The 15,722-nt window shown below is 38.3% G+C and overlaps 1 protein-coding gene across 1 annotated transcript in view; it reads right to left on the minus strand.

Annotated features, from left to right (window-relative positions):
• RAB11FIP2 (RAB11 family interacting protein 2) overlaps window positions 1-15,653 on the minus strand; it is a 32,353-nt gene extending 16,700 nt beyond the window's left edge. Inside the window, exons 1-3 of the mRNA XM_058029208.1 lie at window positions 15,126-15,653; window positions 3,964-4,406; window positions 2,829-3,288 (exon numbers count right to left, since the gene is read on the minus strand). Coding sequence (XP_057885191.1) covers window positions 2,829-3,288; window positions 3,964-4,406; window positions 15,126-15,478 — 1,256 coding nt within the window. The 5' untranslated portion in view covers window positions 15,479-15,653. The remainder of the gene's footprint in view (window positions 1-2,828; window positions 3,289-3,963; window positions 4,407-15,125) is intronic.
• Window positions 15,654-15,722: the final 69 nt, after the last annotated feature.

Below are 15,722 nucleotides of genomic sequence, written 5' to 3' on the forward strand. Positions count from 1 at the left end.
TTAGTGGCAGAGCATGCAGCCAGCCAGCCAAGCACTGCAGGATGGGCTGGTGAAGGGCTGCTCAGCAGCTCACCCAGCTGATGCCATGAGCTGCTGTCCTCCACATTGTTACTGCTCACTCAACATTACCAACCACAATTAATTAGGATGGACTTAAGCCTGACCCAAAGTTCACCAAAGTTACTGGAAAGCTTCCCCCTAAGGTTACAGATGTGGCTGCACCAGCACTGAGAATGTGCCAGTCACACCACAAACATGAAGGAGCTGGGTTTGGTGGATTTTTTTGAGGGAGCAATGCTATAGGTTGGGTTTTTTCCTTCCATTTTTCCTTGTGTCCAGCCTGGTCGCACAGACTGGGTGTTTTATGGCTCCAGTGTGCTCCTAGAATACATCCTCCAGTGGGATTTCCTCAGCTCAGGATGCTCCATCACCCAAACCAAGGCTTAGCCAAGTGGGGTTAAATGGGAGATTCACCTGCAAAGCAGACACCTGGTCCACAACAGAACACTAATTTTGGACACACCCTAATAAAAATGTACTGTCTGGTTTACTTGCACAAATGGGATTCATCCAAAAGAGCTTAATAGCACAGTGAGTAAATAAGAAACAACCCAAAGACTAAATTCCCTGCCTACACTTTCTGCATACTGAATTTGTTACCCAGCTTCATTTATTTTGGGCACATATTCATACAAATTCTTTCTTCAGTATCACTAGTTCAAAAAATTAAAAATGGATTCCATCCGAGCAATCCTCCACAGATAAAAGGTAAACTTAAACTGTAAACTTATTAAATATGCACATTTTGTATTAGTTTCTACTTCAAAAGAAAATAATTCTATAAGATACATTTGGAAGAAAGTAAACTAAGTCTAAAAGGTTCACACAGAACATCATAATAGAACATAGAAAAAAAAAGAGCTTCTAACTTAACTTAGTGCATGCTAGATATTATGCCATAATTGCTGTTTCACAAAAAAAGGTCAGAATGTTTACTGTTTTTGGCTTTTTGAAAATAAAATAATATCTGTCTTATCAAAAGTTTATGTTTACATAAAAGTCAAGAACCAGTAAAAGGGACTGTCATACAAAGACAGAAACAAATGACTAGAGTCCTTCTGAATGGGCACTGTGATGAGCTTTTTAATTACAAAACAAAGAAAACAAGTCCATCATGATTACCATTAAGTTTTATATTTATCAAGATCTGCTGCATTCAAGAACTTCAAAAGATTTCACTAGTTATATCTAGCATCTCCCTGAATACACCGTTTCATTTAAAAAAATTAAATGCTATGCAATTTTACTTGTTATTTGAATTATTTCTATTTAAAGGAACTTACTAGAATGAAAGTTTAACTTCTGACAAACCAAGCTACAACATAACCTTATGCTAATCCAGAGAAATACTTCATTAAATAAAAAATATTCTAAGACTGTGTATTTAAGACACTAGGAACTGACTGGACTCATAGAAGGCTCTAAGCAGATAATTTGTTGAGCTCAGATGAGCTTCTAGCAACAAATTATTTTCTACAGCAGTTCCATCTCAGTTCATTTCCCTAATTCACATCCATGATTAGTTTTGTTAAGAAAATGATTCTAAGTTTAAATCTGGAGTGCACGCATTCTAACCCATGGGACACAATAAAATCCCTCTCTTCTAAGAGAACAAGACAACAAAAACCTTTTTTTTCTTTTAAGAAACTACTCATGTCATTAATTAAGGAATTAATACACAGGAAAAGGTGAATCTTCTAGAACTACGTTTTCCATTTAAAACAGTGATTGATTTTACAGCCTTTAGATTCCAGTTTGAAGCATTTTAATTTCAAATGCATTTTCTACCAAATTTAAGTCATTACACAGAAATGAATGATTACCTTGAAAAAGCAAGGACTGCTAATTCCTGTCATTTATATACAAAAAAAATAAAGAATGCAAAGGAATGAAAGTTAATTAACTTCTTAAACATTTATCTATTGTGAACAGTGTATGTGGGTGGCAGTGTAGATAAATATATACATATATATATTTATGCATGTATAAAGAGAGACAGGCAGCCAAGATTATCTTTCTCACTAGTATCAGAACCCAGGAAGGAAACTAAAAGTGAGTTACACTTTTTCTTAAGGAAAACAAGTAAAGCATTGATAGACAAACAAAGATTAAAATGGATTATTTAAATCAAAGTTCCTTATCAGTCCTGTAACTTAATTCATTCTGCTCAAGACATAAACTGCTGCCTCGTGCAGCAATTTCAATGCATAGAACCCAGCAAAGCTGCAGTGAGCCAAATGAATTCAGGTGAGATAAGAGTTCATGTGGGTGCTCCCATTTAGAAACAGAATGTTCTTTAATTCTTGTACTCTAACATATAGAACCTAAATACTCCTTTGTTTTTCCCCCCCAAATAGTGACATCCACAGGATTTCTTTTCACTAATCCCATTTGCACCACTTTTATTTAGTCAGTTTTCTCTTCCCCTTACACTTGAAAACTTTCCCTCTCCAAACCTGACTTAGGGCAATGTAATAAATTAGCAACAAATGTTCAGGCAAAGCAGAAGACTTCAGGGAGAGCCCATTCTGAAGCACAAACAAGGTCTTCCACAAACACCCAAAAACCTTCACAGCACATATTAGTAATAAAAGTCACTTCCAAACAAAGCAGGAAACGATCAAATGATATAAAAAGTTTGTAACATAGAAGCAGAAAAGCACTGATATAAACATGTATAAAGCACAAAGATTGTGTTCCTCAATACTCCACATTTTCATTTATATAACATGTTCAAGATATCAGATTGAAATACAGCAAAAACCTACCTTGAAGATGGCAACATGCTTGTAGGCTTGAAGTTTGCCATGAACGGATTAGTGGAATCATAATCAAAACTCTCCTGAGGAGCTTCCCCAAACGCACTCGGTGATTTCAAGTCACTAGAACTCTCTGATCCCCCATTGCTAAGTTTATCTGACCTCTTGCTATCTTTTTTTCCAGTCACTCTTTCAAAAAGGCTAACTTTCTCTTTTTTCTCTTTTTTAATTTCTTTTCTGATCTCGACAGGTTTGGAGAACAGACTTATGTTTTGATCCCACGTTGCTGGGCTTTCTTCAAATGGATTCTTCTGTCTTGGCAGTGTAGCAAATTTTTGGGGTAATGAAGCACTCACATTAAATGGGTCATTTTGTGCTTCAAGTGCAGTTTCATCAACTGTGCTGTCAAGTTGGCTCATTTTAGAAGTATCAACACTTAATGTCCTTCTGTGTGGAGATTTTAGACTCCCTGCAAACAATCTGTCATTAGTATATTATCAATGAGACACTATATCACAGTTTGTGACATGCAGAAAACCCATTTTAGCTTAGATCTAGAAGCTTTGCAATTGAGCCTCAGTTCAAAACACTGGTGATTAACTAAGCTATTAAAAAAAATAACAGCTGTGGCCTTGATTTCATGTTTCAGAAATGTTTATGGATAGGCACTGCAGGAAATTTTTGCTTCCTGCATGAAAATGAAGTTCTACAGAGAAGACAGCTATGACTGGTGTGCCAGTCTAGAGACAATAGCATGATGTTGCATAATAACTTCAAGCAATTCAAAGTATTTTCAGCTCTTTGTATAAATCAGGTTAAAAATTTGGTGATAGTTTTTGACTTTTTAATTGGACTTATTTCTCACGAGATGCTATTTTGCCTAGAGTCCCCTCTGGAATGCAATATACTCTCAGATGAGGACAAAATAAGAGACAATGCTAAACTTTCATACATCATGAGCGATGTAAGTTATTTGTTATGCTCAGAAATAAAAATTATGAGTTACCAGCAATTAAAGAAAAAAATAGGCCAGCGATATTTCTTAACATTTTGGCCTTGTGAGTGCTTCATAAACTGAAGCAACAGATTGTGAATGCTCTAACAGCAGTGAGCTGTAATTTTAATGGTCAGGAGTGTTACTTACCCCCTTCATCAACAGAGCCAAAGGACTCCAGCTGACGCCTGAAAAGATGGGTGTAGCCAACGGTGCTGGATTTCATCTTCTCTGAGGAGACTTGGGGTCCTGTCAGGTCTGACATGGAGTGAGCTGAGGACAGCCTCTGAGGGCCCAAGAGGAAAGGTTTTTTTGGTTTTGATTTCATTTGCACTTCACCACTACACACCTCTAGATTTGCATCAGGTGTGTGAGTGCTTGGGATGATTGCAGAGGATGTATCTGAAAACGTCCCATCGTTCTTCCGACCCTTCATTTTGTCTTTTAGTTTAGCAAATGGGGATTTGGTTTTGTCCTTCACTGACAAATCAAACATACTTGCTGTCATGTTATTCCTCATAAACTGAATGTTGACATTGATTTCTCCTCTGTCTTTTGTTCTCTTCCCTTGTCTGGATTCTAGGGGAAACCACCTTAAAGGAGAAAGAGAGCAAATTAACTTGTGTTTTTCTATCATTACACTCCTGTTAGCTGGTTAATGCATCTGGTTAGAACAATTTAAAGAATGAAAACCCAAATCCTATATCAAAGATTCAACCATTCCTGCACTGAAAAACTTCGTTTATATTTGTTTTCAAAGACAACTTCTTTGCTTATATTTGTTTTCAGCAAAAACTTCTTAGTTTATATTTGTTTCAAAACTAAATAACCAAGCAAGAGGAAGGTCTTTAAAGTGATCACCTGTTTCAAAATCAAAATCAACTCTGGAAGCTGACAAAACATCACCAAAGTTAAGGGCTTCCATCTGCTTATGAAGGAGAATTTGTACTTAATTATAAATACAGATACATTTTCTTTTTTTTTTTATAGCCTTCAAGTGTCCTTTAGTAGTGATGTATATTAATGTATTCTACGCGGCACCTACTTGATCTAGTAACCTTTTCTCCTTAGATTTTGCTCAGGTTTACACACTAGCAAACATTTTCCCCTCTTTCCTTCCTTCTAAGCACTGGTTAAGATTTATGACAACTGCAGCAATGCTGGCTAAGAAATATCTGAGAGCCTTGAGCAGTCAGCCACCATTTCAATTCTGCAACTGCCTCCCCTCTGGACGCTGACAGAAACTGCACAGGCACAAGTGAGCACGCAGGTGTCTCCAACAGCATCCTCTCTTTTGCAGGTCACCAGCAGGATTAACTTCAGAAATATTTCCTTTGGAACCATGACATAAATCCCCACTCCTTGAAAAGAGATCAAAGGTGTGATCATCTGTTTCAAAAAGCCAAGTGTGCTTCTTTGCCAGGTCCAGCAAAAGCTTTATCATTATCCAAGTGTCTTATTCCTTCCCTATTGTGCTCCATTGTCCCATGGAAGCATCTGCAGAATTATGGCTCAATCTTCCCTCCACAGCTTCACCTAAATGAATGACCAACACACAATCCCTTCTCCACAACCATCACCAAGAGTCTTTCCCTATTTCAAAAGGTCACAAGGGCATATTTCAGATCCACCAGCTCCAAAGAAGTGCTTTAAAACCCATTTTCAGGAGAAATCCATGCACACAGACTAACACAACAACAGTGCCTGACCACCAGTAACTTTTGAATTGGAGAGACTAAGAAATTAAATTGCCTATTAACACAGACACAAAATGGATTATACAGTTATACATACATTATTCAATCCTGTCAAATATACAAAAAAAAGGTCAGGAAAGCAGAAAAATAACCCTCAATTTATTTTCACATTTCATAAATATATTTTAAAGGTGACTGCTGTAATCAAGTTTTCAGGCAGAGATCACATGTTTTCAGTTGAGAAAATACTTCCAAAAGTGACATAACAAAAGGATAAGGAGTATTATCATGCCCCTTTTTTATGTTGCTTTGTGATATTCACAAGATTTTATACTTCATACCAAGCAAAATAATTCATCAGACCTCCTCTGTTCTTGCAATGAACAATATAAATCCAGACCAGTAGACTCAGAAGCTCAAACCAGGTGAAAGATAATTAAATCATTAGGAAAATAGCTTTTCTTCTCTTGTGAGGTAACTTCATTTATATACTTTAAATGAAATACAAAACCTGGAATATGTGTCTGAAGAAGATGGATTGTTTTTCCTTTTAGCTAATAATGCTTCAATTCTTTGGTAACTGATTCCAGAAACACTTTAAGTCTTCTATAGAGTTGTTACAGAAAACAAAAACAGAACCAAAAGTCAATTGTCTTTGTGCTAACATAATGTTGCAAAAACTGGAAGACAGGATAGCCTACTTTCATTAAAACTCTTCTTTAAAAGTAAATATGTTCACATATTCCCTTAAAAAATAGAAACAGTACACAGCCATAATGAGTAAGCCTCAGACAGCTCCTGTGCAGATAAAAAACGCAAACAAAAACCATCCTGGACCTGAGAGAGTCCTCCCACAGCTCCTCAGCCACACACTAAATATACACACCAGCAAAAATAAGGCTCATGAGTGGTTTGAGAAATGTAGGAGGCAGAAAGGACTTCACTTTTGGACATTTAAATTTAATATCCCAGCCTACACTGTAACAAAACATTCCCTTTTTCCCTCTCCTCACAGGGTTCAAACATTAACACTATATCTCTGATAAAACTGGTGAATTTTTCTATGCTTCTGCTTCCAAATGATCAAAACCTTAAATTTATCCATGACACCTAACTTGTTTTTGAACAAGTACATGACATAAATTCTTAATCTTTTGCTATGGGAAAGAAGGTATTTTATTTTAAAAATTTATTTAACAATTATTGCTGTTCTTATCACCAATCAACAATGCTGTGTCATTACCAGCACTCACCTGCTAAGGGCAAATGAACTATTTTGACATTTACCTCTTCTTAAAAAGAAGCCCACAACTAAGACCTTGCCTTCATAGCTTCTACATTTCTTCTCAAAGTATATCTGGAAGAACTTGACATTAAAAATAAGTTCAGGTGGGAAAACAAAGAAACTCTCCTTTCCCTAGGAAGACAACAGCAGGTCCTGCTGGAACCAGGTTCAACACTGCTACTGATTCCAACAGAATTCAATCATAAACTCTTTTGCTCCAGCAAATTTCCTCTGGTCTTCAATGGAATTTCTATTTGAATAATGATTGCTGGATCAAATCTCTGTATAAAAGACAGATATTTAATTTTCATAGGCATTTCAAGGAGGTTTCTTTGTTACCTTGGAGAGTTTATCTTGTTTTACTTATAATGAAGGTTCCATATGCTTCAGCTCATAACAAGACAATATGAGAAGCAGACTCAAATCATGATTTTCTTCAAAATTCAAAGGCAACTAATTACTTTTTTAAACAGATGAGAACAAATGCAGGCAATGCATTTATGGGGAGCTGCACGTGAATGAGCAACTAAGACCATAAATGTTTCTTATTAGAATCTGTTTCGACAACACATGGGCGTGAGCAGCAAATAGAAAAAACAGCTCTAGAGAGGAGAGAAAAAAGAATGGGGAAATGAAGTCCACTGTTTTCAGATAACAACATTTGGGTCCTAAAACACTAAATTCCACTATACTACTGCCAATTTAAAAAATTGAAATGTATTATAAAAGCCAATAAAACTTGCTATTTTGGTTTTGTTTACAGTACTTTTAGCCACAATAAATGCTCCATTTGTCAGGCTGCCATGAGCTTATTCTATAGAAAGCCTGTACAAAGTAGGAAAATAGCCAATAACATACATGAACAAAACAGGGTGGCTTTTATGAGAGCAGATGCCCTTTTACTTAATAACCAAATATTACATCCAGTCTTGCAGACAGTCTTTATTTAAACAGACCTTGTACAAAGTCTGGCAAATTTTCCCAACTTCAAAGGAAGCCCTGTTGCCTTTGGAATCACATTCATTCTTCTTGCTCTCACCTTCAAATGTTCTGTAGGGCAATGTCCTCCATACACCCTCTAATTTCAACTTTTTCCCGATGGCTTCCATCAGAACAACCCTTGCTTCTTTCTCTCACCTGTTTTTCAGGGCTTTGCCTGTCTTACACAGATTTCTGCTAATTTTTACTTTTAAGTATTCTATAAATTGCCCCTCTGCATGCTGACAATTTTCTTGAATGTGCAAAGAGAAGCTCAAGGTGCAAGGCTAAATAAGAAAAATCCTGCTGACCAGGCAGCCCTGGAAAGCTAAACCCCTATGAAGCAGCATGCCTACTTTCTACCCGTGACAAGATCAGTTTATTCTGGCCACACCTACAACTAGGGGTGGAAAAAGCAAACTCTCCTAACTGGAGCAGTCCTACCAGTAATGAACCCTCACCTGGGGGAAGACACACAGGAAGGGTGAAGGAGAAAACTGAAATAAGCTACTATAAATGAGGAAGTTACAAAACCCTGGCCTGTCTATTTAATTTAAATAACTAGTGATTTACAGACTTTCAGCTGGTTTTGTCCTTACCTTTTCTGATTTTATCTGTCCTCCAAATCTGCCTCAGAATGTGACACTTCCAAGTCTTATCCCTCTCTCTCCTTTGAAGAAGCATCACTCAGCCTGTTCTGCTCACCATGTAACAGTGAGCAGGATGGGCTGACAGCATGGGTAAGAAAAAGCACTACCTAATTTCAATTACATTTTAATTATACACTTTGACAGCCTCCAAAACCACTGGGTAACTTATCTACCAGTTTCAACAGGAATTAAGTGTTCCAGCCAGCACATTCATCCTGTGCATGACAGATGATCTCCCAACTCTGTCTTCTGGACAGTGCCAAAGATGGAAAGTATTGAAGGAATTTTCCCATCTTTCTGCTTCTCAAATCCACCCCTCTGCCTTCAGTCTACCAGTTGAGCTGATCTAGTTTTGCTTTGCTGAAAAACCCAAAGAATTTTACAAAATCTTTATTTCAATTCACAAATTACTGAAGAAATTTTGCAAAAAGCCACATAATCATCACAGCATTCACCAAAGCTTCTGACCTTGATTTTACAGGCAAAAATCAGCATCCTGATCTGCTACACATTTAACGACAATTTTCTATACAGGCAGATACTTCTACGTTTACCCCTATAAAAGACCATCAGAATCTCAATGACAGAACATGTCCATCAGCTGTCACAAAAACAAAGTTGATGTGTACTGTTAAGCTAGATACACTGAAGAAACTTGCTTCACAAAAGCCCAGAACTGTCTGACATTTCCATTTAGCAGCGTATGCACTTTGAAAAATGCAGAAGTATGTTTTGTGATAAATCATTCCAATACCATACTAAGAGGCTGCCCCAAAACTCAGCAAGTAGGAAAATTAAGGCAAGGGGCTGAGCACAGACTACACTGTGGATGAAGGGAAATTAAGAAGAAAACAAATTATTTATTAAAATAAGTGATGACACTCACAAAGATGAACACTTTCTGGAAGCCAACTGAAATGAGATATTGAAAGCAGTTTAAAATAAAGACTACAGAGTGACACTGTAACACCACAAAACATATGGGAACTGACAGCTATCACAATACCCTCACTATGGGGTTTGCTACCATCAACTGGAATCAAAGTCATTAAAGTGGTCTCAGTTTACTTTTTATTTTGGCTAAAGGCTATATGTGAATACTTCTGTGTTAGAAACAAACTAACTGAAGGTACGAGAATTAAGGCCAGTTATTTGAGTATGTGTGCACAGAAAATGGAGAAGCATTTCAATCCAGATGGCACACTCTGACTCAGAGTTATGACTTATTGAGAGGATGTGCATGGATTTATTATCAAAATGTAAATGCTGGGAATATAATTAAATAATTTGAAAATATCACTGTAAGTCCATAAAGCTACAACTGGGCAAAGCTTTGTTTTCTCCCATAACCATCTTTCTCTTTTGTTCCTCACTACTGGCATTCCTTATGTTCTTATTTCATTTCATGAGTGGTACCACAAGACAACCCATACAGAATCTCCAGGCTGCTCTTTATTTCTGTGCCTTTAACAAATTTCTAAGTTACTACTCTTCCCACTTTTGCTTTGAGTGGAACAAGATTTTTCTCTTGCTTTAACCCCAATAAAGCCATTTTCTGTTACACCCTGCCATTTCCACCACTACTGAAGCTCATCCCTTCATTTTTCTTGTTTAAACTAAATTTAAGACTAAACATGAGTAAATAATAGTGTGTTATGATTTGTAGAAGTATTATTAAAATGGTTGCCACTCATTAACAAGCACTGAGCCCATATATTATCTATTCACTAATTGTCTGCTTGTTCATAATTCCAGATGTATTTGAAGCCTCCCTCTTGTTATGCTGCTACAGATGAGAGAGGACAGAGCAGAGGCAGTTGAAGAGAGTTTATATCCAAGACAGAAGCTGCCAAGAAAGAATTCACATTAATTTGGAAAAAGTCACTCCATTTGCATATCTTCCAGGAAGCTCAGCAGCACTAATGTCAGAGCCTACCACACAGGGGTACTGATCATGGTCAACCATGAGCTCTTTTTGTTTGCTTGCTGAGAAGCTGGTTTTGACTCTTTTTTATTATCAATAGAAGTTGTGAAGTATCTTTGGAAAAGGCCAAATTCCTTCACTGTATTATGCTCAAGCAAGCATTTTTTTAAACAGTGCTGCAATTTGTGTGTGAGTGGAGGGGAGTGATGTTGAGGTATGATAGACCCCAGGGAGAAGAAGAACTAAATCACAAATAAAAGATGTCTCCTCCACCATGTCCATAAGAAATAACAACTCTACATCACCTGCCTTCTCAAATTTATAGTGTTCCAAACAAGTGTTACATCTTAAATCAGACAAACATACAATAAAATGAGACGTCCAGGAAAGCTCATGAAGGAATAGACAATAAACAGAGTTGAATTAGAGAGTAACAAAGATGAAGCAAAAGCAGAGGAAATAAATAACACTGGGAAAGTTAAGAGTCACTGTAAAAAAGCAACTGAAAAATAATTCAGTAAATTAAGACATGTCAGAAAATTAGTATTTTTTTATTTCATGGTAACTCAAAAATTTGTTTTGATGCTATGCAATCAGATTGCGAGCAGCATTAAGGCAACTGTGAATTATAACTGAATGGAAATTATTACAAAAAAGCATATATGCTTTAAAAATATGTTCATTGATCATAATTTACATTTCAATGGAAGAGTAGAAGAGGTATATTTATTTTGCAAGAGCAGACAGAAACAATTGCCATGTACTTCTTAGGATGAATTAAAAAACCCCGTGTGATGTTATTGCAAAAAATAAAAGCCATGTCAGAAATGTAACATTTGAAAACTTATGCTAAATACACTTCTATTAAAGTTTTTCCAAAGCTTTTTGAAGTGCTAAAAAACCTCAGTAAAATCTTTCAGCATCTGCAGCCTAGTTTTCAGCTCTGGAAAAAAGAGCAGAAGTAAAAAGTCCCAGTCCATTTCCAACTACAGCAGAGATGGCAGAGACACAAATTTACCAACTTTCACAGTACAATGGGCATTTCTGCACCAGGAAAGAAAGAAAATGGACTGGGATCCTGCAGATGCTTTGGATGAAGTCTCTGGAAGAGATCTAGAGAGGGACCATCTGAGCTGCATCTGGACCTAACTGTTCCAGCAATTTTTACTTTTAAGAATTTGAAAAATCGTCAGTTTCAGAAAGCAAAAGGACATCTAAGATGTTGTGTACAAAATTTTCCCTATCAAGTTGTAGTAAAGAGACTACATTGTTTCATTAATTCTTGAGCCAGAGCAAGTTTCTTAGAACACAAGACAAATCCCATCATGAGGCCTCTGCCTGAAAACTTTACTGCAGGGAGTATTTGTCTTAAGATGTGACAAGTAACATAAAAAGCTCCACAGAAAAAAAAAAATTATTTTTCCCTAACATAATGTTCCTGAGTCTGCAATGATTTTTGAAATTTATTTCTTCCAAATTATAAAACATTAAATTAAAAAAATATGTAAAAAGCCAAATGTCACACACCCCATGGTCTTCCTAAGAATTCAGAATCAGCTGGTAGCCTTCACTTCTCATACCTCCTTACGAAAAAAGCACTAGGGAATTGCTGACAGGGTTCAGCATTGTGCAGAATATTAAATATCTTTTTTGCAATACCCTGGTGACTCTTGAGTCTGTCTCTTACAGCACCATATGTACAGCTGTGTTGGAAAGAGGAAGCTATTAAATATATTAAAAAGTAGAAATATTACCAATAGACACTTCATCAAATAACTGGATCTCATTCATCCCCAAACAAAGCAAGAAATGTTAAGGTTACATCAACATAAGAAAATAACTCTGGATTTAATAACAGCACAAGCCTGTTGAACATATTTGAAAGTAAAAACATTGCTTAATAAAACAGATTAGTGTTTCTGAAACAATGAATATAGCTTTCAACCATCAGAATGTAACAAAGACATTGGACTTGGTTTTGAAAGGTGCTGGGTGTCTCAGTCCCCACACCACACTCACAGTTAGAAGGTCTTCAGGTCCAAATATATTACCCTTAGTTTACTGCCAACACAGGAATAGGAATATTTTCTATCAAAAAGGATTTAATAAAGAGGGGGGAAAAGAGCATTTTGTTTGAGATTGCATTCGTAAATCTATCCTTGAAAGTTTGCCCTTGTCCCACACACACATACAAATATTGCATCCACATCTCCAGTGAGTGCTTCAAGCAGACAGCCACGATCCACCCACATGGCACGAGGGCACACAACCACAAGAACTTCTCAAAAACATCTAAACTTAAGAATTAAGTTACTTTTTTTTTTGGAAGTGAGTTTTAGAAAGGACATTTTTGAGGTTTCTTTAGGTAAAGACACCAAAGGGAAAACTGGACTTTTCAGTGGCTCCTTCCTTGTAAGAATTTAAATCAGCGTTACGCGAGAACATGCGGCCAAAAGTCCCACTTGCCGCCCAGCCGCGCTTTTACACTTACATAAGACTTTTACAAGTGGGGCTGCTCGGCCCTAGAAGCCTAACACCCATCAACTTTTAATAAGATTTGCAATCTTAAATGCTCAAGCAACTTGTGAAGAAAGGACTTGGGCTGTTTGCAAAGCTTCCCCCACAGGCCCCCGTCTCGCGCAGCAGAGCTCCCGGTGACTTCAGCGCTGCTCTGAAGGAGGAACTGCTCCACAGCCACATAGCAGGAGTGCCTCTCTCCCACTTCAGAGGAAGAAATGATAAATTAAAGAGCACCTATGGAGCCCTGCTAAGCATAGCTTCCTATAAAAACACTGCAGATCTGAATGTTTGTTTAACTATCACAAGGACTGTGTTACTTAGCCCACTTAAAAATTTCTGGAATAATTTTGCAAGACTGACCCCAGTACTACTTTTGCTAAACCTGGTGCAGGAGCCTATGTTTCCTCTTCTTTGTTACTCACAGTAATAATGGAATAATTTACATCTTTTACTCCAGCTTCTGGACACATATTTCTATCTAGATTTACAGTCTTTACTTTTTGTAGCGTTCCTCCCTCATTCATTCACCTTGTTTTTCACCTTGTTGCTAGGTGTTGCAACTAAGGCAGCTGACTACTGACTTGCAAGATAATTACAACTAATGAGTCAAGAATTTTTAAGATACATGTCTAAAGAGCAGTGAAACTTCTTGAATCAAGTGTTAACAGAAATTAAGACCCTAAGGCTACAGGCATCACCATGTATTGCATCAAGATAACTGGTTTATCCATAAAAAGGTAAGGAATTAAAAAGTGTAATACTCCAGGCAATGAACCCACAAAAAGATTCTGCACAGACTTCTTTCCTGTCATATGGTTTGTGAACATACTGTCTTGCAAAAAATTCAGTTTACATAAACAAACACCAGGGCAAAGAGACTTGGACTTGTCTTTGGTGCTCTTCAACCTCAGCCATGCATTTAAGTAGGACCAGGTTTTGAGGTGGTTTCAGCAGAAGCAGTTGTCTGACCAAGAAGCCCTGCTTAAGGATTTCCATTTCCAACTGCCAATGCTGCTGGAGGTCCAACCCTGGCACAGTCACAGACAGACAAGCAACACCAGTCTTTAGTGGCTTGGATGCCAAGCCCAGCACCTCACCACAGAGCCACCATCACTATGGATACCAGACTTTAACTTCAACAGCTGAGATTTGGGCACAGGAGCCTTTGTACTCTTCTGAAGAGACACCAGAGGAGGAAAGGCACCTGGAGCAGGAACTTTTTAACCGCTGCAGACAGACCTGTCAGCGTCCATGTCACTGCCAACACAGAGCTCACTTGGAGGTCTCCGAGCTGTTCTGGTTCAATTTCTGTGGGACAAGCATATCCACACCAAACCCAAAGCATGGAGTCACAGGCATGCCCACTCTCATACCTACAGTCTGAGTTACACACACATATGGAGGACAAATTACACTGGTGCCAAACACCTTTGTGCAACCATGTCCTGCCTAGGAATTACAACAACTTTACACATTTAATTGAAAAACTCATAGAATTAGATAAGTACAGTTCAACTTCATAAATTGCTATGATACCTTTTTTTTTTTTTAATTCCATTTTTTGCATTCCAGTGCCTGAACTTCTGGGCAAACACTATTTTATTTGACAAAGGCTTATGTAGGTAGTGATGGAAGCTACCAAAAGAGCTGAAATTTCTCTTCAGTCCTCTCAGCTGAGGCCTGCTGTACAGTGCAGCCTGTGGGATCATGGCCTAAGATTAATCAGGACCAGCAAAGCACTGTGCTGTTGTGGTAAGCCTTCATTAAGTCACAGTTCATTGATCACTAAAACATAAATATAAAATATTTAAAGACATGTGGGTAAAGCAACTGAAGGAAAACAATTTTAAAGAGAACCACACCAGGTTTCAGGGCATCTGAGTCTCACGCATGGTTCAAACTGAGGTAGGAGATGAATGGGGGTATGGCCCTGTGCACAACAAAGAAAAATGCTTAGATAAACAGTCTGTAATGAGTTCATGTTACACACAAGAGTTTGTCAGAAAAGTTAATGTTATTGACAGTCCTTCCCTGTGCACAGTAAGCACTTTGATTACAGTAAACTTCTCTGGAAGAGGTCAGGCCACAATGACATAACTGTATAGGTTAAGAGATTTGAACACAGAATCAATGACAGAAATGTACTAATTTCATTCCGAAGTACTTACGTTCATAGTAAGGCCACTATTTCCCACCCTCCCCAAGCACTACTGTCCAAGGAATACAAATAATAATGAAAAAAACCAACCATCACTTACTCTGTTTTCCGCCTTTGCTTGTCTTCAAATATATCATTCAGACTTATGGCTACCTGTCCCAAAAACCTGTCCAGCCCCACCAGCGACCTGTGCATGACAATCAGGTACAGGATGTATTTTTCGGGATTCTCCTGCATGAGTAGTCCAGGGAGCTCGAAGGAGGCCTCTTCTTTCCAGATGGGATCCAGAGTCTTCTCAGCCACCGAGGTGGAGTACTTCTCCTTGCCCAGCTGGATGATGGTGTAGGCATCGTTGCTGCCATTTTTACCTTTTGGCTTCAGACCTTTGGCTTGAAGGACCGTAACTTGCACGTGAGTTGGGAACCACTTTTGGGCTTGCTCCGCCAACATCATCTCTGAGGATCGCAGCAGCAGCAATAACAACAAACGCAAAGTCTGTCAGTCCTCGAGGGACTGCGTAAGGGCACTTACGGCGGAGACACCTGTCAGGGGCTCGGCTGGTCCTTCCCCTAGCGCTGCTGGCCGCGGGTGGCCCTCACCAGCCCGCGGGTCCCCCCCTTCCCCGGCAGCCCCACCTGCGGCTCCATGGCCGAGGGCTGCAGGTCCCGCCGCAGCCCCGGCCCCGCCGCCCTCCCGC

This window comes from Melospiza georgiana, chromosome 8 (assembly GCF_028018845.1).
Source record: "Melospiza georgiana isolate bMelGeo1 chromosome 8, bMelGeo1.pri, whole genome shotgun sequence".
Classification (NCBI taxonomy): domain Eukaryota; kingdom Metazoa; phylum Chordata; class Aves; order Passeriformes; family Passerellidae; genus Melospiza; species Melospiza georgiana.